Source organism: Rhinolophus sinicus, linkage group LG02, assembly GCF_036562045.2.
Source record: "Rhinolophus sinicus isolate RSC01 linkage group LG02, ASM3656204v1, whole genome shotgun sequence".
NCBI lineage: Eukaryota > Metazoa > Chordata > Mammalia > Chiroptera > Rhinolophidae > Rhinolophus > Rhinolophus sinicus.
Window position 1 is genome coordinate 24,618,294 of NC_133752.1, and position 25,208 is coordinate 24,643,501.

Here is a 25,208-nt window from a genome sequence, read left to right on the forward strand (position 1 = left end):
TCCAGGTATAAAATAAGTCATGGCGATGTTGTGTACAGCATAGAGAATATAGTCAATATCATAACTATGTATGGTGACAGATGGATACTGACTTATGGTGATCACATCGGTATATAAATGTTGAATCACTATGTTGCACACCTGAAACTAATATAATTATTGTATGATAACTATAATTAAAAATAAATTAAAAAAAAAGAATTTGTGTCAGTTTCTACCTTGCCATCTTCGTCTCTAACAAATGTTTTTACTTATCTATTCACAATTTTCTTCTACTTTTTGGAGCCTACCTGGAAACAAGACAAAACAAACAAAAACTAGTATTCCCTAAAGTATTTCTCCTACCAGCCAAGAGTTACTTCAAATTTCAGTTCCTACAATCCACTAATGAATGAAAGGGAAAGAAAGAGATGAAAAAAGTGAATATTGGAACAGAGCAACTGAGAAAACGGAAAGCCCATGTAGGTTCTGTAGAGTTTAGATCTGTCAGTGAACTGTCAGTGAGAATGTACAGATTGGTGCCCCCCTTGTTATATTATGCCACATTCAAAAAGAAAATAATAATAATAATAATAATTAATACAATAATTATGATAGTGTCCTAAAAGTTACTTTAACATGGAAAATATAAGTTCTTGATTCAATAGAAGGGACAGTTCCAGAAAAAGTGAGAGAACGAATCACTGAAAAAATATTTTTAGGGAAGCTTGACATGGACTTTCAGGGACCCCTACTGGAAGTAGAGAAAAACCTCTAGAAAAGTTTAACAATACTCTCCAAAATCAGAGTAAATTTCCAGACATACACACAGAGTTAAAGGAACTTATTGGAAATAACAGTTCCAAATTGTTTTCAAACACTATCCTTTATGTTGATTTTGCAAACAGAGTTTTAATTTCTCCAACAGAGCCTACTCTGGTGATAAAAGTCTGTGTTAGGAAGAAGAATGAAATAGGATTTATAAGCTGAAAAATTAAAATTTATATAGAAACTATAGAGAGTTTAGCAAGAAACAAAAACCCAGCAGCTATAATTTAGAACCATACACAATTTACTAATAAGAGTTCTTTAAAATTTAAAAATTTATTACCACTAATAATGATTTTCTTAGCTTTCCATTTAAATGTGTGCATATTTCAAAATGTACAATCAAGAAAAGGATATACTTCCAAATGAAACTTTATCGTAAAAAGAGGTATAGCAGCCCTAAGTTAATAGATGAACTATAGAAGAACTCGACGTTGTTGAAGACTGTGTTTACTCATTTTACAACTCCATAAGTATTTTGTTCACTTTACCTGAACGCTTAAAATTCTTAAAGAACTTTAGATCAGTGTTTTACTGTGTGTTTTGTGGATCACCTGACACTGAGTCACCTGGGGTGCTTTACAGGAATGCAGATTCCAACACCCTCTCCCCAGAAATTCTAAATCCATGGGTCTATATCTGGGATTTTAATATGCAACTTAAATAATGTCCTTAGAGACAGTAATCCATTTCTCTTCTTCACATGATACCATTTAAACTGAAGGAGATTAACTTAATTACCTGAGCCAATTAATAGCAGAGCAAGAATGAAAACCCAGAACTGCTACCACCCACTCCAATCTTCCAATCTTCTTTGTGCTTTCAAGTGTCCTTTATAACTATGCAACATGCTATACTGGCTGTCCTTCCACTTTCCTCCACTGTCTGTCTATTCTCCCTGGAGTGACCGCCAAAGTAAATTAGGAAACTGTACAAATAGAGGCAAGAAAAATGAAAATAGTTCATCTGTTAGGGTGGTGTAGGTCAATTTTTTTTTATTCTATTCATACTATAAATGATGTGGGCAATAAATTCACTGTCTTAGATTTTTAATAAATAGAAATAATTAAGCTTTGATTCATGGAATGAACTGCCATAAATTAGAGCCAATACAAATTAAGAAAAAGAGGTTAAAATTTAATACCTCTTACATTTTATGAGCTGTTTTTTCCCCATCATCTTTTAGAAGAAACACAAGATTACTTCACGTGTTGTGTGCATAAAACTTTTAGAAGCTGTGTCAAACTGTTTTATTATCTTTCAGCGCTTTTCCTAAAACACTAGCTTAAAACATTCAGGAGAAAGACTCCCTTATTTAGCATGTCACCCAAGTCCTTCACACAATTTGCTCAACCATGTGAAAAAACCATTGGGCAACTTTCCTCGGGCTGAAAGGGAACACACTAGGATGTAAAAATAAATGAAATTGAAATAGTATGTCAGTGCCTAAACACAAAGGGTCTTCCATAATTTATCCATCTAGTCTTTAGTCAACTAGTTCAAGACTTGAAAAGACCAAGTCCTTAAGACCTAGCTCCATATAATCTGATTAATATGCAATTTTAAAAAAAGAACACATATCCAAGCAATAGTATGCACTTTTTAAGGATATATAGTAGGGGTGCCAAAAAAATGTATACACGTGACTCGTATTCATCTTTTGTTATCGGTATATATTGAGTATTAAAATTTTAATACATTTTTTTTCTTTCTTAAAATGCGTATACATTTTTTGGCACCGTGTGTGTGTGTGTGTTTATATATATACATGTTAATGCACTGAAAAGAACTTAAAATATACATATAGTAAAAAAAAAATAGGTTTACTTCTCAAAAAATGAGGAAGGGTCTAGTATTAATGTTTTAATTTTAAAAATATGTTCATTATTTGCGTACACGGAAGCTGGAAGTGTTCCTAATACCCAGACTTCATTAGATGCCCGTTTTTTTGTACTTCTCTGTAACTCCTAAAGACGTCTACTGACCACTGAGCTCACCACCATCCATCATAAATAGTGATTTTTCCTCCTAGAACAGAAGACTTGTGTACTCCAGTTAAGTGCATCACTTTTAGAGTGACTGACATGACATAATATTTATTAAATGCACACTCTGAACCTTCTAGGCAACTAAATTATTCAACGAAAGAATCTTAATCTATTTTTAAAAGGTCACATGCCAGATTTTTACTTTTCAACATAATTTTTTTTAAAAAAACAATAGTTTGATATAGTGGCTAAGAAGCTAGGCTTAGATTTACAAAGTTCTGGTTTTAAATTAAACTCTGCGTAATAAACTGTAATCCTTACACAAGTTACTTAATCCTCGTTTTCCTCATCTATAAAACATGGATGAGTATATCTTCCCCCTACATTTGTGAGGAAGATGAAAGGGGATGTTTATAAATTAATTAGCACAGTACCTGGTATTCAACAAATGGTAGTCATTATTATGCTTTATATCCTCAATTACTAATACTAAAGGAAAAATATCATACAACATCTTTCTAATGAGAAAGTATTAATAAAACCTTAAAAACGTTTTACTTTATTTCTAGAGAATAACAAACTCAGACAATCTAACTAATGTAAGCGATTAAACTACAAATTTGAAGCCCATTAGGTCTGTACAAGTAAAAGATGAATATCTCATTTGTGGTATTCATTTGGCTGAGTAACTTCTGTACTGATACATGGATACATGTAAAGTATGCATTTTTAACCTCCATTCCAATAAGAAAAGTTTTAATCATCTTACTTTCCAAACTGAAAATGCTCATATTGAGCTCATACACATTATGAAGCTATGCATCACTATTCCTGAGGAATATGCTAACTGTCCCAGTTATGAATGTGCCAGCCGTGCTCAGTGATGCCTCCCTCAGTTAATTAGTGAAGAAATCTTATCCAAAAAAACGGAATGAGTAAGTTCACACTGAAGTTCAGGGGATGCCTTGGCGAAGGCTCTATCGTTAATTTTTGTCAAACTACTGTTTGTTTTGAGTTAGTATCTCTATTTTTATTACGAAAATAGTCAGCATTTGTATTTCACCTTATTATAACCCATTATAATGTATCCTAAAATGAATTCACATTAGATCAGATAACAAAGCACACTATTTAATTCCATAAATAATTACTAAGCATTTAATATAGTCTAGGCTAAAAGATTCAGTAAGAATTAATACCCAAAAAGACGTAAAGACAGAATTTTCCTATACATATTAAAAACCAGGTATGTGAGAGAAAGAGAGGTCTACAGAATCAAATGAAGTTAATGGAAATTGTTAAAACTTTATTTTAACATCATTCTCCTCAAAACATTTAAATTTCCATTGAATCCTTCGATATTAACCAAATTCAATGAGCTAAGAAGTCTACATCTATTTATATATATGTGATACATATGTGCACGTGTGGATATGTACCTTTCAATCACGAGTAAATTATCTCCTCTAATTACTGCGTCTGCAAGCAACATGTCTGCTCAAAAAAAAGGAAGAAAGAAAGAAAGAAACCAAAAATGCTGTAAACTCCAGAAAATATGTGCTTACTCTATAATTGCTTGTGACAAAAACAAAAGAAACACAACAGGTGCAGAACTGGGCCTATTTCAACAACAGCTGCAATGGTTAATTGGTTCTTAATTATTCTCTCGAGTAGTTTTATAATGTTACTTCAGCTAAGGAATGCATTTTAAAAATTATTTGCAGTGATTCTATTTCGTCAGTCTTTAAAAAAGTGATGTCTAGCCTCAAATTTGTTGTAGATTAACTCTCTTGCTGTTGAATGAACTGAGAAAATTCAACCAAAGAACTCTTTCTTTTGTTACATTTCGTAGGGAACTCAAGGCGAAAGCAAGACTGGAAGTAAAAACACTAGTAAGTCTAACAAAGCACAGTTGTTCATGTAATGAAGGAACCACAATTTGCATCACTGTAACACAGCTTACCTGTTCATTTTTGCAAAGCCACACACTGTTTCCACTTAATGCAGTAAAAATTTTGGCTTTATACCCTCTCAATTCAAGATATCCACATTTCTCAGGTACAGTCACTGCTTGAGATTGCCAAGGGGATTGCGACTTCAGTGCATTTAATAGTATGGTGATCCAGTCATTTCTCTCCTCTGAAAATAAAGATGGGAGAAAATACATCCATCAATACTTATGCAAATTAGGCAGACTTAGAAACATGGACAAGGAATCTACTCTCTCTGCAACAGATAATTCCAAGATTCTTTCCCACAGCCACAATTTAAATGTTATGGCAGGCAGAGCCAATAACCCAATTCTGTTGGGAAAAAGAAATAACACACACGACTCAGGTGACCTGTAATAGCATTGTCGCCACCTTGGAGCCTATTAGAAATGCAAAATCTCAGGCCCTAACTCCAGACCTTATGAATCAGAATCTTCATTTTAAGAAAATTCCCAGGTAATCTGTGCCCACGTTCATGTTTTAGAAACACTTCGATTATTCTTGAGATTGGATTTTCTCTTTTAGTAGAAGGAAGTAATAATGTGACCAAAGAGTTAACAGATTATTCCCGGTAATTAAGTTACTCAAAAGCCTAGAAAAATCCTACTTTGGTCACTTGAACCTACTCTTCTTAAGAGTATGCTGCCTTGGTATTCCTTCACCCATTCCATTCCCACCACAGTCACTAACAATAATATCTCATTTGGTAAATTAAAATTTGGTTCTTTCACTCCTTCCACAAAAGCTAAGTGACCTTCAATTATGTACAACACACTCTTATGGGCATAGAAATTTGATCTCGTCCCCAAAGAGCAATCAAAGCCAAAAGTTAGATATGAACACATAATGGAACACAGAATACTATACATGTCATACAAAGGGTATCAAATAATATGAGTCAATTTGGTTGAGGTACGTAAGTGATTTGCTGAAAGTCATACAGCAAGTTAGTACTAGTATTAAAATTAAGAGAATCATATGTTTTATTTAACTCTCAGACAATTGTTCTTGGCACTATAAAAAGAAGATTTATGTTAAGTCTTGAGAAGGAAGAGCAATTGCAAAGATAAAACCGGGGAGGGAAAAGGAAAAGTAGAATTTTTTAAATATAAGCAGAGGAAAACACAAGCACAAAGGCAGAAAGAACCTACAACACCTATTGAGGGACTAACTTACAGGTGAGCCTGTTTATAATTTTAAATTCACAAGGAAATAATCGGAAATACAGCTACAGAGTCTCCAGTGTCTATGTAAGGAATTTTGTCTTTATTAGAGAGGCAAGGGAAAACCATTTCAGGGTTCTTAGCAAGGAAGATACATGATAAGGATGATAATACCGTGTTTCCCTGAAAATAAGACCAGGTCTTGTATTAAGTTTTGCTCCAAAAGATGCATTAGGGCTTATATTCAGGGGATGTCATCCTGAAAAATCACGCTAGGGCTTATTTTCTAGTTAGGTTGTATTTTTGAGGAAACACAGTAGGTAAACCAAATGGAAGCTGGGAGATTCAAGAATAAGCCAAGAGAGACTTAACGTACAATGTAAATGGAAACAAAAGAACACATAAAGAGTCAAGATATTAAGGGGAGGAAAAAATAGCTGAGGTTTTTAAAATGTCTGACTGATGTTCACAAAAAATTTAAATTACTCAAAATAACAGGTACCTTGGCATCATGAACTGATCAGACAAAGAAGGTAGAAGGTCCCATTTTATTAACAGAACCAACTCAGGTTCTCAGTGCCCTGGCATGAGCATCTAGGCAGACTGATAACATGTAAATGAATGTAACCCATACAAGAGAAGACCCATAGATGTGGGTAAATATTTCATGTAAAAAGAGAAGAAATGGACAAACCTTGAGGCACAACTGTATCTATGAGGCTGGAAAATGGGTTAGCAAAAAAAAAAAAAGAGGAGAGAAGTGGATATCAAGGCAAAATGAAAACAAAACAGACTGAATTCCAGGTAGGAAAAATTTTCAAGAAGGGAAGCGTAAACAAGGCCCAAAGCCTGGGAAATTGGATAATATCTCAGATCCTCCTAAGACAGGCCTGGCTAGAATAACTTCATTGTAAATTGAAGTAAGTCTCCATAGTACACTTGCTCACGTTCAAATGTGAATCCAAAGTCAGTTCATAACATGAGTCTTAATTTTATCTTCACACTTGCTCACCGCCAAAGCTCCTAAAACACTTAGTGTCTTTGATGACCAAAGCCAAGTATTTATTAAAAACTCATTCAACAATCCTTTCCTGCAGGTATTACCTACTCCGCAGGTAACGGTGCTTATTACCGCTCCCTGGGTTGTTCTTAAAGTTGATACCTGAAAATAAGACCCAGCCAGACCATCAACTCTAATGTGTCATTTGGAGCAAAAATTAATATAAGACCGGGTATTATATTATATTATATTATATTATATTATATTATATTAACCCTGTCTTATAGTAAAATAAGACTGGGTCTTATACTAATTTTTGCTCCAAAAGACGCATTAGAGCTGATTCTATGGCTAGGCCTTACTTTCCGGGAAACACGGTATATGTCAGGACAAAATATTTGACTTCCGCCCATGTCGTTAACTAAAAAACATAAAAATATTCAAATAAGTAAGTCATTGTCAATATGTAGTAGCTACTCTACAGTCTACATCTATATACACAGGTTCAGACTGCATTATAATAATTTATTACATTTTCAGTAATAGCAACAGACCTTCTACTTAACTTGATTATTCCTTGTGATCATTACTTTCACACAAGTAAACAACATATAATGGTTTCTGTCTGTATTAATCCACATAAGTCACTGAGTTTGAAATACAGGTTATAATTTTATGTACTGAGCCAACAACGTGTGTGTGGCTTCTAGATTACTATTAGCATGTATCTCAGTTTCTCAGGAAATAATTTGAAATTGGCAATTGCATCTGTTGGACTTAAGCATATTATGGCTGCATCTCAACAAATAGTTCCCTCAGAGCCTTGAAGAATTATCTAGCTCCTAAGGTCCTCATTTACTAATAGGAAGTAAACAGTCACAAAGATAAGGAATCAATAGTAACATTCGGTTTATTCTTAATTACCCATGCCAATGGAGATAAACAATGAAACAAATAACTCAAACACAATAAATTAGATGACAAGTGTCATTTGGTATTTGGCTGTGCCACCTGAGGATCCTCAGACATGGAGAATATGCTTTGATAAGTCACAGTAGCCAAATCAAATAATAATTTCTCCCTTGGGCAAAGCTACAGGATACACTACTCACTTTTGCCTGCTCTTCACACCAAGGTGCTTTTAGTCTTTCCAATAACAAATATTTGTTGAGTGTCTATCCTGATCTTAGCACTGCGCTAAGTAAGCACCAGTACTTCTGAGAACATCAGCTGATCTAGATATAGCTTTGCTCAAAACAGAACATCCCTGGTTGGAGAAAGAAAAAGAGAGTAGGGAAAACAAAATCGCCACTTTCTCGTAATTATGCTAGAATGTAAATAAAAGATAATAGCAATTCCCTCAAATCTCAAATCAGTCCTTAAGGTTTTCAGGATGCCAACTATGGTGTAAGAACCACAAAAAGGAAATTAGAAAAAAAGAAATCAACAGGAGAGAGTTAATATTCTCTGGGCTACTGGATTTAGCAGTAGGCATGAATATTATTAACAAAGGATGGATTATACTAGGCATTCATAGGCAAGGGCTGTAGGAAAAATTAATAACAGAATCTAACCAAGGTTAGAGGGACCCTTACTTTTGACAGGATAATATATCTGACTAAAGATCCCTCAGTGAAACCTATGATAGATTTTAGAGAAGGAAGTATTGCACACCAGGGTTGTTCTTAAAGTCAATCACTATTCATTCATACAAATATTTACTGAAGGCCTGTGTTCCAAGACGTATTCTGAATACCGACCAGGAATGGAAGTGTGAACAAGACAGATTTCATGGCCTTACTCCCTTGGAGTTTACAGTCTTTTGAGCGGAGAAAGGCAATAAAACGTAGAAAAAAATGTTATGTACGCAGTGACAAGCACAATGGGATAAATAAAGCACAAGATGAGGGATATAAGAAGTGCTATTTTACATACGGTAACAGAAAAAGCCTGAGAAAGAAGGCAGAGGTTACACCCATGCCTACAGGAAGAGGAAGTTATGGAACAAGTGAGGAGGGCGACCAGAGGAAGAGCATGCCGGCAGAAGGAAAGCAGCATCGGTCAAGACCGCAAGGCAACGGCAGGTCTGGCATGCTCATGGAACAAGCATTCCCACAGCTGAAAAGTCGTAAGGGAGAGCACCAAAGGGGACAAGGGCAGAGAGACCAGGGCCAGTCCACGCAGGGGCTTTAGGACATCGTAAGCACTTTCCTCTCAGGGAGATGGAAAGACAATGGAGCGTTTGAAATGGACTGACGTGATCTGACTTTCTCGTTGAATGATCGCTCTGACAGCTATATTGAAGATACCACTGTAGTCGACAGAGGGAGGTTATGAAAATAATTCAGAGAGACATGGTGGCTTGTACTGGAGTGGGAGCGGTAGAGGTGTCGAGAATTGGTCTGAATCCAGACCTATTTCAAAAGTCAAACTGATAAGATTTGCTGGTAGACTGGATGTGAGACATAAGAGAGGAAAAGATTAAAGAAAAACACCACAGTTTGTAGCCTATTATCATATGAGAAGTCTATCAACGTATACAATGGAGACCTTGGAATTCCCCTCTCACTACATTTACTAGATAGTAAATGTATTCCATGCCTTGCTTCTAAAAAAGGAAAACTTCAAAACAGGTAAGTCAGCTTGCCCAGAACAACTAAGGAGAATCTATGTTTCTTATTCCATGTGTTCTCTTAAAAAGAAAAAGAAGGAGGGGGAAAAAAAAAAAGGCTGTGCAGTAAGCTAGCTGCCACTGGAGGGCTGTATGATGTTGTCTAGATGCAGAGTTGAGAGAGGGACACACGTGCCTGTCTCCCAAGAGTCCAGAATTGACTGAAGTGGACAGTAACACGGGAGCTGCGGCTGAGAGCCAGCACTGAAAATGACTCTGGAACAGGAATGACCACTCAGAATTCTTAAGCCCTCATTCTAACTATACCCACTCAAAACATTACCTGCTTTTCTAAGTAACATGTCTGCTGTGTGACCACAAGTGCCAAGGGAATACAGACTGAATGGAGAGATCATTAGCTCTTAAGACTCTCTGACCAGTTTCAACGGTTATGCTTGAGGACAAAAGGAATCAGACTAAATTTTCCACAAGGAGAAGAGTATTTTTAAGATGTTATTATTTCAATATAATTCACTTTCAACTAAGAGCATAAGAATATTTCAATAGGCAACCTGGGGGAATTGAGGTCTTTGAAAAATGTGTGGGGAGAAGATGCCAAATTGTAATCCTTATTTTAGCAATGCCAGTGGGCGACGTAGCTGTTTCGAAATAGTGACACTGGTTTCAGGGGAAACAAAGGGTAGCTATTGTATACAGGTCATTGAGAACCTTTTCACCAAAAGTGAAGGATTCATCTCTGTTAGAACGTGAAACCATTTCCCCTTTGTGTTCTAAACTTTGATCTTACTTCTTGATTAGATTGAAGCAAAGTTTAATTTGGTTTAAAGTTCATTAAGTCAAATATTTCATAAGGCACTTGAGTCAATTTCTCAGTGCCCACATAAAATTAATCAACCATTTGCATATATGGAAAGAGGAAAAAAACACTTAATAAAACATTTAGTTTTGTTGTAAGTTCCACAGTAAATTATATATAGACACACATATACTATTTACATACATATATATGTATATACATATATGTACTCATATACATATACATGAATACATACATATCTCTACATATACTTATCTTAAAAAAATGTGAGTTGTTACTATGCAAAAATGACTTTCAATGAAAATAACTTATTCAGTAATTCCATGAGGATAGTCTCAGTTTCTACTTAAGCAGTATTTTCATACTTTCAAAAATTTAAGACCTAAGACTTATTTAACAAATAATAACTTATATCAATGTTAATGAAATCCTTACACTGTTTCCATTACAGAGATTACCATGTATCACAGGAAGGGTGTAATGGTCAATTGCAAACATGTAGCTTTTAAACATGTGTGGGTTGGTACATTCTACTTAAATAAAATGTGTCTATTTCACATCTAACTGCAGCAAGTAAATATGGCTAAGCAGATTTTCACACAAGTTGGAAGCTTTATTTAGTATGTCTATCTTAAAATGCAGGCTGTGTGGCATATGTGAAATTCACTTTGAGAGGCCAAGGGGAAGGTGATAAGCACCTCAAAGAAACATGCAGTCACCTCTGGGGCAGTGGGAAGCCAAGCATAAGGAAAGGCCGTCATGATAGCCAGTTGACTGCAGCCATGCCGTGTGTTTTAAGAAATAGCAAGAAAGACAACTGACTTCAAATATAAGTTCCATATCAAGTATCACAACTGTGGACAACTTTCTGAAGTTTAGGTAATGAATCATTAAAAAGTGGCTTCTCACATAAGCAATTCTATATAAAATGTTCCAGGTCACGGGTTGGCAAACTTTTTCTTTTTTTTTTTTTTTCCCTGTAAAAGGCCAGATAATAAATATCTTAGGCTTTCCTGGCCATACAGTCTATGCTGCAACTACTCAATACTGCGACTGAGGCACAAAAGCGGGCATAGGATGACAATGTAAATAAATGACAGTGGCTGTGATCTAATGAGATTTTATTTACAAAACAAGCAGTGAGCTAGATTTAGGTGACAGGACATGCTATGCCAACCCCTGCTCTAGGAGAAAACCTTCTCCCTTTTTTAGTGTCAAGTAAGAAATGCATTTTTCCATTACTCATGTGCAATATACACATAGGTATGTTTCACAATACAATACTTACACTTACTAGAAGAGACGTACTTTGGTATTTCTTATTCTATTTTGTTTGCTTTGTGTGGAGGGACCTTTTTTTTTTTTTGTAACCACTAGAAACCACTTAGTTGATGTCACAAATGGGTAGTGATTCACAGTTTGAAAAAAGCTGCTCCAGTGTGAACAACTTACTCATTTAGTGATTATCCCAAGCAATAAAGGAGACTTTCTAGGAATACGTAGTATTTATTCAATGTTTTCTAAGCACCATGCCCAGGCATATGTTCTAGGAATGTAGCAGTTTAAAAGAGACAAATATTGCCCAATAGCTAATATTGTTGTAGTTTATAAAAGGTGAATGTTCATATGTGTAAAATGGAATAATTTTAGTACCTATATACCTCATAAAACTATTGTGAAAATGAAGCATTTAGTAGGTCGCCTGGCACATGTCAAGTATGCACTAAGTTCTCCATATCAGCATTATTCAAATAATTAAGTACCAAGAAGTATTTTTCAAAATCAAGTTGAGGGGGGGCGGACAGGTGGCTCAGTTGGTTACAGCATGAGCTCTGGGCAAAAGGGTTGCTGGTTCAATTCCCAGAAGGGCCAGCGAGCTGCGCCCTCCACAAGTGGAATGAAGATAACTAGCTGCAGCTGAACCGCAGCTGAGCTCCCGGGCAGCCGGATGGCTCCATTGGTTGGAGCATGTGCTCTCAACCACAAGGTTGCCCGTTCGCCTCTCACAAGGGATGGTGGGCTGCAATCCCTGCAACTAAGATTGAACAACAACGACTGGACTTGGAGCTGAGCTGCGACCTCCACAACTAAGATAGAAAGGACAATGACTTGGAGCTGATGGGCCCTGGGAAAAAACTCACTGTTCTCCAATAAAAAAGTCCTGGAAATACACACTGTTGCCCAATCAAGTCCTGTTCCTCTTCCCCAATAAAATCATTAGGGGAAAAAAAATCAAGTTGAGTTATAGTCTGTACTAAAAGTAGGCCTAAAAATAAGTTAAAATTCTAATTAGTTAATTAATGAAGACAGCCTTACCTATATTATTTAAAAGTAGTGTGGTTTATAGTAATGATATGTTGGTAGTCAAAATACAAAACAGGGAATTTTTATTTCAACTCTCTTGGCTCTCCCCACAAAAACAGCCAGAGAAGATTTAAAGGTTTAGACTCCTTCCCCAAACCACAGGTCATCTTTAGATCAAATTTCACCATCAAGTGACCAGTAGTAGATGATGCAGATGAAAAGATTCAAGAAATATTAAAGATGCTCCAAAATCTATATTAGAATGATTACTGTGCCTGTGTGTGCAGTTAAAACCTGCCATACGTAAACTTTCCTAAAACTGACCTTTTAGTAGCTAGAACAATTTGATTTTGCATATTCAATAATTATTCTGCATTATCAAAATAACAGCTAAAAGGTGAACTCCATAATATGACCAGAGATGTTTGTTTACTTTTTTTTCACTGCTGTACACCCAGAATTTAGAAGAATCCATGACACTTAGTAGATTCTCATTATTCATTGCATGTAAGAATAGTGAACCAAAACTGACTTCTCAACTTTTGTATGGCATTCAAAAAGTTAATGTAAGATATAAATTATTTGCAAGTAACACATTTAAAGATTTCTTGGCATTTCTAGCTTAACTAGTTTATTAATCTTCTGAGTGTATGAAGAAATTAATGTCTGCAAATGTTTTTAAAGAAATCATCATCTTACCTTCTTTTTCTACTCTAAAAACAAAAGTTCTTTGTGTTGTAACAACTTCAAATTTATTGTCGCCTTGAGCTCGTACTGTAGATATAGCAGAAAGTGGAATTATCCCTTTTGAATATTTCTCCTGTATCGGTTAAAGAAAAACATACAAAAAGAAGACAGATTAAATTAAATTCTCCTGATCTTGTTTTTTTAAAAAAAGAATGACACAATATTTACAAGAGCTTCTCTTTCGTGATTTTAATCTAATTTTTAATGGCATAGATTTACAAATAGTCTATATCATCATACATAGTTAATACCTCCAGAAAGGAAAATATTCCGTCTTTCAAGGGAAATGTCTTTTCAATATTATCTTCATGAGGAATTAAAAGTCAAAGAATCAAATATGAACAGTTGTACTAGACCAGCAATATATAGTTCCAAAAAACAGCAGAACGTTCTTTAAAAAAAAAAATTTGGTCACAATGATTTGATGGTGTTTGCAGGCATCTGCTGGCCATACCAGGTACTGTAACTGAACCATTTCAGAATCACAGTTATTACATATTATGAAGAGCAAAAACAAATCTAAGAGACCAGACTGTTGCATTATATCAATGAACTTTTCTATGCAATGCTCTGATGAAGGTCTTAATCCCACAACTGCATCACGTTGCTTTTTATTCCCCAATGACTGAAGAATAAAATAAGATAGACTTAGCTATTTGCAATTGACATACACAATTTTGCTCAAGAAGACCATTCTTAAAACAAGCAGTACTCTCTCAGTCTTCCTTTTCCTGGATCTTCATAAATCATTTGGCCTAATGACCACTACACAATTTCAACTATTTACTAAGGGTGCAATATTTACGGGGCCTTGTGTTAGAAATAAAATTAGAAGATTATTTATAAATTCAAGGAGCCTCAAAATGAAAACACAGCTAATGAAATTAGAGAAAAGTAAAACTGAGCACCAACCATGGAATGTTAAGTACAGGATGGGAACTCTCTGTTCTGCTTAACAGAGGTCAGATGTGACAGACATGGTGACATTTGAGCCTGACTTTATGATAGCTTAAGTTTCACCAAATAGGAAAGTGGGTGGGGGGCTAATCCTGGATGGAAAGATTGAGTGACGGAGGTGTGAAGAAGAGAACTAAGAGGAGCTGCAGTGTAGAGTCAAAGAGATGAGGCTGAGAACATACGTCGAGGCTACAACATGGAAGGTCTGGTACATCAATCAACAGTTTGGACATATCCTGATAGGGCATTTTCTCCCCTTCGCTTCTACAGCATCATTCATGGCACCTTCACTTTTGAGCTGGTCCCAAGTATCTGAGACAACTTGTCAACAACTAAACCATTCCATGAAGAGAACGAGTGCCAAGATCCCATTCCTCCCAATGGTAAACTCTCATACACAGCAGATAATTAGCAGACAATTACTACCAGCAACACGGTGTCCCACTGGGAGGTTTAGCCTCTGCTAGTTGGGAAGATATATACCGTGTTTCCCTGAAAATAAGACCTAGCTGGACCATCAGCTCTAATACATCTTTTGGAGCAAAAATTAATATAAGACCCGGTATTATATTATTTATATTATATTAAGATTGGTATTATACCCAGTATTATATTATATTATATTATATTATATTATATTATATTATACTATATTATACCTGATATTATATTATACCTGATATTATATTATACCTGATATATTATATTATATTATATTATATTATATTATATTATATTATATTATATTATATAAGACTGGATCTTATATTAATTTTTGCTCCAAAAGATGCATTAGAGCTGATGGTCTGGCTAGGTCTTATTTTCGGGGAAACACAGTACTATACTATCATGGTATTTCCTCTTAGTTCTTTGACAGTTTATTCTCCTCCACTGCCTCTGCTCTAATCCCCCACCCCTGACTTTATGTATCCACCAAAATTCTAGCCATTCCTTAACACCATCTTAAATGCCAATGTCATGAAGGCTTTCCAATGTCCTCTCACACAGCCAAAACTGAATATGATATTTTAACTGTGCTTTAGAAAGATGACTGGACAATGTCATAGATAAACGAAAAGGATATCAAGAAATAAGTAATTATAAAGTTATTTTTCCTCTCTTTATTGTCCATGTTTGTTTTGTGTGTGTTTTCTTTTCTCCCAGAGAAAATCCCTTCTAGCTATTTCAACTACCAAGTTTATAGAGAATTCTAAAACCTGTCCCTTCCTTCCTTATCCATTTCCATTAACTCCAGTCCTATACTTCAAATCATCAACGATGAATGAAACTATCCCATTAGCATCTCAAACTTTAAAACTGAATTATCTCCTGAAAAATGTATCTTCTTCCATCTATATCTGTCCATTAAAATACTGCTCTTCTAGCCAATCAGCCTGAAACACAATAGTCTTGGACCTGTGTTGATCTTTTGCACCCATATAACTTGGGACTCTTCCTTTAGCTCCAGTGTCAACGTTCTCCCTGCCACTCCCTGGCTCTTTCCAGTCACATTAACCTTCTTGAGGTTCCCTACACATACCTGTTTATGCGCAGTCTAGCACCTTTGCATACTGTTTCTTCTGCAAGGAATGCTTTTCAAATCCATCTGCACATAGTTCAGGATGCTTCTGCAACCTTCATATTTCAGCATAAATACATGCCCCTGAATTAAGGCCTTCTGACCAGACTCTTCTCTCAGGCCTCTTATCCTTACCAAAGTACATAACCCTAGTTTAAGCTCATAGCAACCTGTACTTTTCCTTTAGAGCAATCACTAAATATCATTTAAATGATGTTTTATTTTTGTTTTTTTATTTACTGTGTGATCATTTGATAAACACAGTCTCCCCAAAGAGACTTTGGGTCACGATTACTTTCCTCACAATCTTTCACATAATCAGTGTTACATAAATATCTGCTGAATGGATGAATTCTATGTCCCATCAATCACAATTAGACAGAACGCTAGCGGGTCGTTTGTAATATTTTTCTAAACTCATTTTTTTAACACTTCCACTGGCCTAGGTAGCCTACACGCTGGTAAATTACTACCTGAGCTACTGCACACTCTTTTCACTTGCTTCCTTACTTCATCTTGTTTTCCCTTTACCTGGTCTTGCATATGATTGTTCAAATGCCATAGAAAATAAATATTCATGGAGGAGGGTAAACAGATGGGTCTTGAAGATGGCACCAGATTTTGATGGACAGCAATGGGTTGGAAAGTTCCGAGGGAAGAGCAAAAATATGGAAGTGAACATATGGGAAAAGACATGTTCCAGTGCCCCACAGTAAGTACCCAGACACAGCTGGGAACGGTCATTGCAAAGAAGTGAATGAAATGACTGGCTTACCAAAGAAAACTCAGTAAGTGCAGGTGGGTTACAAGGGCAATACTAGTTAATACCAGACCACTTAGTGCTCTAAGAATCAGAGGAAGGGAAGAATGTCTCCCCTTGTAAAGCATGGGAAAGGGCACAGCCTCCTTGGGGACAATGTAAGGGCCTCCTTCTCTGGCTGTAAGTTTGTAGTGACTAAGACCAAACAATGAAAAATGTAGAACGTCCAAAAATGTTTAGTCTTTTGCCCTTAGATGATCCATTCTCAAATTTTAGTTTGCCTAAGAATTAGAAGAGCTTATCAAAATATACCTCTGGTGAGTTAATTAACTTTTTGTTAAATAAAATGTTACCATTAACTCATTTTTCTTTTTCAAGTTTGCATGAATTCTTTTTTTCTTTTAATTGAAGTTTATTGGCATACAATGGTTAGTAAAATTACATAGGCTTCAGGTGTACAAGTATGTGAAACATCATCTATGTATCACATTGTGTGTTCACCACCCAGAGTCAGTTCTCCCTCCATTTTTCAGTAGAGAAAAATCAAGCTGCATTGTAGGAAAATAAACAGGAATTTTAAAAAGGAGATTTTTTTTCCCTTCCTGATCTCTTTAAAGAGATCAAAAAACAATTCCTTTACAAAAACAACAACTCTCCTACATGCCTATAATAATGATATAATTTTAAACAGGCAAGTACTTATGGGATAGAAATAGAAAAATAAATTCTCCAGAAGTGATCAAAATGTACTTAACAAGCTAAATATGGTGTCATTTTAACCTCACAAAATTGTAGTTTCTCTAATGCTTCATTTATAATCTATTATGACATCTCAAGATAAATGTCATAATTTTTAATGCCACAGAGTTGATTTCATAGTTCTAACAAAACAAGATAAAGACAATATAGGAAAAAACTCAATGACAACAGGCTCAAAAATGACTCTTTTTCAGAGTGTAACATTTTCCTTAAGAAAAGAAATTTTAAAGCATCCCTTGAGCCTGTAACACAGATATCTAGGTCAAGTTTATCATTTATCTACCACTTTCAGACAATGAACCAACCACAGGGCAATTCTGTCCACAGCTGAGTGAGAATGAGGGTGAGTTAGATTTCTTGGCAGGTGATAAGATATCAAGGCTATAGGGATGTTGTCATTTTCAGTAACACAATGAAAAGTCCTTGCAGAGACATGAGTGAGCAGCACTAAGAGGAAGAAAAGTAGGGAAATAGGCAACTCTGCACACTACCTCCTAAAAGCCCAACCACATGCTCCTCAAGTTCACATCTACACAGTGAAAGACCCACGTCGTCGGTGCACATGACCACGAGAACCGCACACCTAGCTGACACAGTAGTTATGACCACATCTATGCCTTCAGTTCACAGGCCTTGAAATTGTGGGGACAGTGTCCTAGAGAGCTGTTTCCAGGCTCTCGGCCTCACGTGGAAAGGTGCTGGCTCGGATATTAGATGGCCATCAGCTGTAATTAGATGGCCATCCGCTGTGGTTGGGTGGCCATTAGCTGTTACCAATTAGCCATTAGCCACTGATATAACTGCCGTGGCTAAGCTAGGGGGTGGGTTGGTTGGCAAAGAAGCAGACAGCAGATTGCAGATCGCGTGGCTCCTGCTACCTGTATCTCCAACCCAGCCGCCAGCGAGACTACAGTGGTATGAACCCCCCCATCCATGACTCTGTTGGTGTTCCTTTTTGGCCTCACCATATCCTGCGTTCTTATGCGGGGAGCAGGACCAGAGACCCCACATGACAAAATTCTCTTCTCCCAGTCAACCAATCTGTCCCTTTTGCGAGAAGGGTCACAACAGAAACTGTATCTTCCTTTAGGAAACACCCATTCCCAGGGTTCTGTTTTTTTTGTTTTTGTTTCTGTTTTTTTTTTTTTTTTTGCCAAGATGAAACCAATCATCTGAATAGTAAAGGGATGAAACGCCACAGGAAACAATAATTTAAATTGTTCAAAAAATTTGATGTTAAGCTAAAGGATTTATAATAATTCATTTTAACATGAACTTTTCATCTCAATTTCAAACCAAGGCTGCATCATTTTTATTGCATCAATATCTAAAAATGTGATAGGCATTCATCTCCTCACTGCACTTCAGATGAGCTTTTAAAGGACAACTGAACACAGATACTAGAAATTCTCTCTCCCAAATGAGAATAACAATTCCACTAACAATAGGGCCTCTTGGCATGAGAGCCTGTGTCATTCCTGAATAGTTTCCTCCTCATTTCAATCAAACCAGAGAAGGACACAGGTGCTGAAGAAAACTAGGGGTCAGATTCCATCAGATACAGAGAAACTACATTGCACCCAACAGAGGCACAGGAACTGTCTCAACATTCAAATGTACAAGCAAACTAAGAAGAGTAGCTAAGGCAGAAAATCAGCTTTTACAAAATATTCATCCTGCTATCTGGCAAACCTCAGTGAGGTGTGATTAACCCCATTTGATGCTTTATCTGGATCATTGCGAAGTGAAACCAAGCAACACTTCTCTAAACTTTCTGCTACCTTTAGTGTTGTAGCATGCAATGTGTGTTACCTTCTGTCTAAAAGCATATACTCTTCTGCCCTGCAGCCCTGAAGAAGCAATATATGAAAGGGACTCTATTATCTCCAAATGTCACCAATCTCTAAGTAATGGAAAAATAATGTTAGATTATAAACTATAAAAAAGAGAAAGTGTTAAATGAGGATGTTAAAAGAATGTACACAGTTAAGATTATAAAATTACCTGATTTTAATTAACTAAAAAATATGGTATATGTATTAGTTCCAACTTTTGTCAAGGAAATTTTCAAACACAGAAAAATTGAAAGATTAGTACAATGAACACCCATTTACCCTCCACTACAATTTGACAACTGTTAACATATTCAGTTTATGTTTTATCTAACTATGCATGTGTGAAAATATACAGATACATATATCTGTAAATATAACTATATACAGAGAGGTAGCATTTGAAAAACATCTGTAGATATGACACTTCACTCCTAAATATTTCAGCCTACACATCCTAACAATAAAGACATTCGCATACCTAATGAGAAGGACATAATCAAAACAGTGTCACATCATTAAGACTCAATTGCCTAAAGAACATATAACCACTTTAACATAACAGTCAAGATTTTCAGTAAGTCCTAATTCTAAATAACATTCTCAGCTTCATCTCCCACAAGTCTCCTTCACTTACTCTTTCTTCCAATCAGAGAAAACTACTCAATTCTACCATATATGGTTGAACGGATTTCCCATCTGTGCATCTGACTGTTCTCTCTATCATGCCCTGTTCTCTACTTTCTCTGTGTGCAAACAGTCCTCTTTCTTCAAGCCCCATGGCAAATGAAATCTCAAGCAAGAAGTTTTCCTTGGTTCTTTCACAAGCCCTTCCAGAAAACAGAGTAACCTCTCCTTACTTTGCCATTCCCTACTGTGGTATCATTTTGCAAACATTCCTTAGTGCTCTCTAGAATAAAAGCAATTTCTTGTTCACCTATATGTCACTCATAGCAATTCCTGAAGGCTGTAAAAAATACACCATAAATAACTGTCATATATATATATATATATATATATATATATATATATATATATTTCTTTTTTTTAAATCCTGATTTTATGTGTCAAGGAAAAATTAAATTATGAAAAGAATAAGCCTTATCTTACTCAAATTCTTTTCATGTTGATAATCCAACTCTTATGCTTAAAAAAACAAATCACTTGCTTAGTGTACTGAAATACTCAGTATGCGTAAAGCAATCTTTTAAAACTATAAAATGTACTTACCTTCTCGTTATTGTAATAAGAAATGCCAAAGCCATCAAATTTCACCCATCTCTTCTGAAACATGCGTTTTCTGTAAAACATATGAAATTGCTATTTTACGTTTAAGTACCATGAACGTGGATTTTAAATATATTTGTAATGTGACTGCGTTCAGTACATTCTCACTTGCTGTTAAACAGTACAGAAAACAACAGGCTATGACAATGTCCAGTTTTGTCAATGGTACATAGGAAAATGATACTTTCTAATCAGCTGACATAGGTGTTTAAAATAATGATAGAGGGTGGGCAGTCAGGTCAGTTGGTTAGAGCGTGTTGCTAACACCTACATTGCTAGTTCGATCCCCATATGGGCCACTATGAGCTGTTCCCTCCTTAAAAAAATAAAAATAATACAAAAAATAAAAATAAAATAAAATGATACTGTTAACAGTGTTGTCATTCACATTTGTAAGGCTGAGTGTAAAACAAAGCACAGTCACACACTCTATCATTGTACCCATTTCCCTTAAAGGAGATAATCCTTTAATGAAGATAATATAAACTTTCATCCTTCATTAAGTTTTTCTCTTATTTCACCTTAATTTTGCTTTGGAGCACGAATAGTATTTTGCTAAAATAATAAAGCTTTGCAATTAGGTTAACATAGATAAATTATGTAATTACGATCCAATACGCTGAAAAAAACCCTGTTTAAATATAGAGAATCACTCACAATCATCCAAAATTCATGGAAACATTAACAGTTTTTGAAAAAGAATCACATGAAAGGCAAATGCGATTTAAAATGGTTACTGACATGAGAAACAATGCAAAATAATGTAACCACATGTTTCCTATTTATGCTTAAAAGACAAAAAAAATATTTTTTCTGGCTATATAAGGGAAAAGTGGAAAAACCATTTCTACTTGGAGTCTTTTTTTTTTTTTTTTTTTTTTTTTTTTTTGGCTTGTTCTGTTTTGTTTTAGTCCCTTCCCTAAAGACAGACAATCCTAAAGGTTTTGAATATCCTATTCTCTACTTGGCTCTCAGTGTGGATTGATACAATCTAGATACTTTTAGCCTTTAACACAGATAAAATATGAAAACTAACTTTTCTTAAAAAGTCATTTCTAAACAAATATGTAAATAGCAACCATATCTTTTTGCTTTTATAGTCTTCTAACTGTTTAAGATAAGGAACTGGAGTTAACTTTCTGTGGTTTTTCAGAAAAGTTAAAGATAGAAAAAGAATTAAAGTTCAGGAAGTGTGGAGAAATTGTCTTCCAGGCTTTTTCCTGAGCAACACGTATCTATTACTCAAGTGAAATACAGCAAGACCCTTTTATTGAACCTTAGCGAATTTATTCTGCTTGAGATAAAAATTATAGAAAATCTGATCAAATGGAGAAAAGTCTCAAAGTCCAGCAGGGCAGACATTTCCACATATAAGCACTAAATTATGAATATGTAGAGACCTGAAAATGGTATCACCACAACTAATGACCCAGCCCTCCTTTCATCTTATTCCCTCGTCTTTCTGCTTCTTTTTAACTTTTCTTGGTCTGCAACGTGTTTTCTTAACCTTGCAACATACAACAGCGTTACAATCTGGTTTTCATGTCTTTCACCAATCCAAGGTTTCTTCAAATTCCCAGCATGAAAATTAAAACAGTAAAGAAATATTATGCAAACACACAAAACTACAGTGAACAAATCACTTTGCACACTTTTCATGTGGCTCTCCATTATACTTAAAGGCAGGTAAACACATACCTTCCCACACAATCTCAACGGTAATTCTGTAAACCAAGATTTGTTTGGTACCCCAGCTGCCTTTCGTTGTGAATGGTGTTAAAACAGAGCTCAGTAACTCATAATCTTCCGTTTTGTTATAAAAATAATCAACATCTATAGGGAGCTAAAGGCCTTAGGACTTCCAATTATTTCTACATTCCCTTTGCTAACTATCCCTTATCTTTCAGAGTTACACCTAAACCTCCTACACAGACATTCCTTCTCTAGTGAGCCAATCCAAACCAAGTACAAAGTTGTTGTCTTTCTAAGCACCCTCTTCTTTTCCTCATAACTCTTAACACAATTTCCAATTATGCATATCTGTTTATGTGTTTAATGTCTGTCTCCCACACCAGCCCTTATGTTTTACAAGGTCAAAGTCCTAGAACATTTCATTCTCTATGATCAACAACAAGCACAGAGATAAATTGTACACTAAAAAAATGATTTGTTGAATGAATGAGAGATGTGATTATGAGTGTCCTGCTCCTTATCCTTGAGATCTCAACTTAAAAGTCATTCCCTCCAAGTAGCCATTCCTGATTCCCATAAAGATCCTTCAGGTCCCCTTGGTCTCTTGCTCCATTTCTTTACTTAATCACACTTCACAGATTTTGTCATTATTAATATATACCTGTCTTACTTCATTCATCTCCCATGCTTGATACTGAGGTACTTGAATGAAGAAACCATTTTTGTTTTGTTTATCATTGTAAAGCCAGTGACTGTCACAGTTCCTAGCATATAAATTATGCTTAGTAAATATTTAATGAACAAAAGAATGAATATATTTTTCACTAAAAATACACAAACTTGCACTTTATATATAGAGAAAATAAACACTAATAAGACACTTCACCTATAATTTTATTTTTTGCTTTTTGCAAATACTAAAGATCAGATTTCTAGGAAGACTTCTGGTCAAGATGGTGGAGTACGTAAACGCTGTGCTTACCTCTCTCATGACCACATCAAAATTACAACTAAACTACAAAACAACGATGATTGAGAATCGCCTGAAGTCTAGCTGAATTGAAGCCCTACAACTACAGACATGCAGAAGCAGCCACCTCGAGACTGGTCGGAGGAGAAGAGAAGCTGAATGTGCTGGCCCCACACCCACGTGTGACCATTAAACATAGGAAGGGATATCTTGGCTGTGGAGGTCTCCCCCAGAGGAGTGAGGGGTCCCAGTCCCAGGTCAGGCTACCCAGCCCAGAGTTCTAGTGCCAGGGAGAGAAGTCCCCATAATTTCTGGTTGTGAAAACCAACAGAGATTGTGGCTGATTGAAATGGAGGACGGCTAAAGTCCCAGACATTCCTCTTAAAGGGACCATACACAGATTTATTACAGAATCACTGGCTCTGAGCTCCAGCTCTGGGGCAGCAGTTGAAGCGGTAATAGGTACATACAGTAGGGAACTAAGTTGTCTGGCTCCCGGACGAGGGCTAGAGGGGCAACTTTCTCCCAGATGGAGGAGCTGGCACAGCCATTGTTTCTTTGTTGAGCCATACCCCTTCTAGGCATGCAGACATAGGTGGCCACCATATCTGAATCTCCATCAAGCTGGCTAATGCCATCCATTCACCATGCCCAGATGATTCTGAGACCAGACTCCATCCAACATTTGGGCACATCCAAGCTGCTTCCAGTGGCTTTTTCATACAATCTGCCTGCCTTGGCTCATGCTGCAGACTTCCCTAGGGTCTCTTAAAGATTTACAGAACCCAGACAAGCAGGATCTGGCTTAAGCATGTCCTATACCTCTGACTGAGCAGCCCTAAGCCCAGCACTATAGGCAGACAACTTTGGTTCACTGCTTGGCCTCTCGAGGCATTTCCAAGCACAGTACTGGCAATGGCCATCTGCGGATTGCTCTGTGGCTCCTGCCAGGAGACAACGGGCAGTGCACAGGCTAAGCCTAAACATGGCCTGCAGAGGGGGCAAGCCAGAACACAACCAAGCTGCCTCAATTGGACAATATACTCAAAGGGCAGGCTAAGCAGGCACCAGAGCCCTGCTAAAGTAAATCCTGCTCTGTAGGGTCAGCCCCTGCACAACAGCTCATCTACTGTAGTCATGGCCAGTCCTCACAACCAATAATCCTGAGGGGCAGTCCCTCCCATTGACATTAAACAGCAACCAAGGCTCAATTACAACAGGAGGGCACATACAACCCACACAAGGGACATACCTGTAGTGTGCGGCTCAGGTGACCAGCAAGACTGCAACACTGAGCCCCACAGCACACCTACCACCACTCCATAAGGCCACTCTCTAAGATCGAAAGACATCACAGCCCTACCTAATACATAGAAACAAACAGAGGGAGGCAGCCAAAATGAGGTGACAAAAAAACATGTCTCAAATAAAAGAACAGAACAAAACTCCAGAAAAAGAAATAAACAAAATAAAAACAAGCAATCTACCAGAAGCAGAGTTCCAAACATTGGTTATAAAAATACTCAATAATACTTCAACAAAGAGATAAGAAATATAAAATTGGAGATAGAAAACATAAAAAAGAACCAGTCAAAAATAAAGAATACAGTCATAGAAATGAACAATACATGACAGGAAATTAACAGTAGATTAGATTAGATGGAGCAGAGGATGGAATCAGCAATTTAAAAGATAAGGTAGCAGAAAATACCCAATCAGAACAGCAAAAACAAAAAAAGAACCCAAAGAAATGAGGATAGTTTAAGGGGCCTCTGGGACAAAGTCAAGAGTATCCATATTCACATTATAGGAGTACCAGAAGGAGGAGCGAAAGCAAGGAATTGAAAACCTATTTGAAGAAATAATGACAGAAAACTTCCCTAACCTGGTGAAGGAAACAGACATACAAGCCCAGGAAGCACA

General features: G+C 36.3%; 1 protein-coding gene across 3 annotated transcripts in view; it reads right to left on the minus strand.

The window, feature by feature from the left end:
* Positions 1-25,208, minus strand: part of ARAP2 (ArfGAP with RhoGAP domain, ankyrin repeat and PH domain 2) — a 186,201-nt gene that overhangs the window by 124,574 nt on the left and 36,419 nt on the right. For all 3 annotated transcript variants that reach the window (XM_019741971.2, XM_019741969.2, XM_019741970.2), the window contains exons 7-9: positions 20,567-20,636; positions 13,402-13,522; positions 4,759-4,934 (exon numbers count right to left, since the gene is read on the minus strand). In XM_019741971.2, coding sequence (XP_019597530.2) covers positions 4,759-4,934; positions 13,402-13,522; positions 20,567-20,636 — 367 coding nt within the window. The remainder of the gene's footprint in view (positions 1-4,758; positions 4,935-13,401; positions 13,523-20,566; positions 20,637-25,208) is intronic.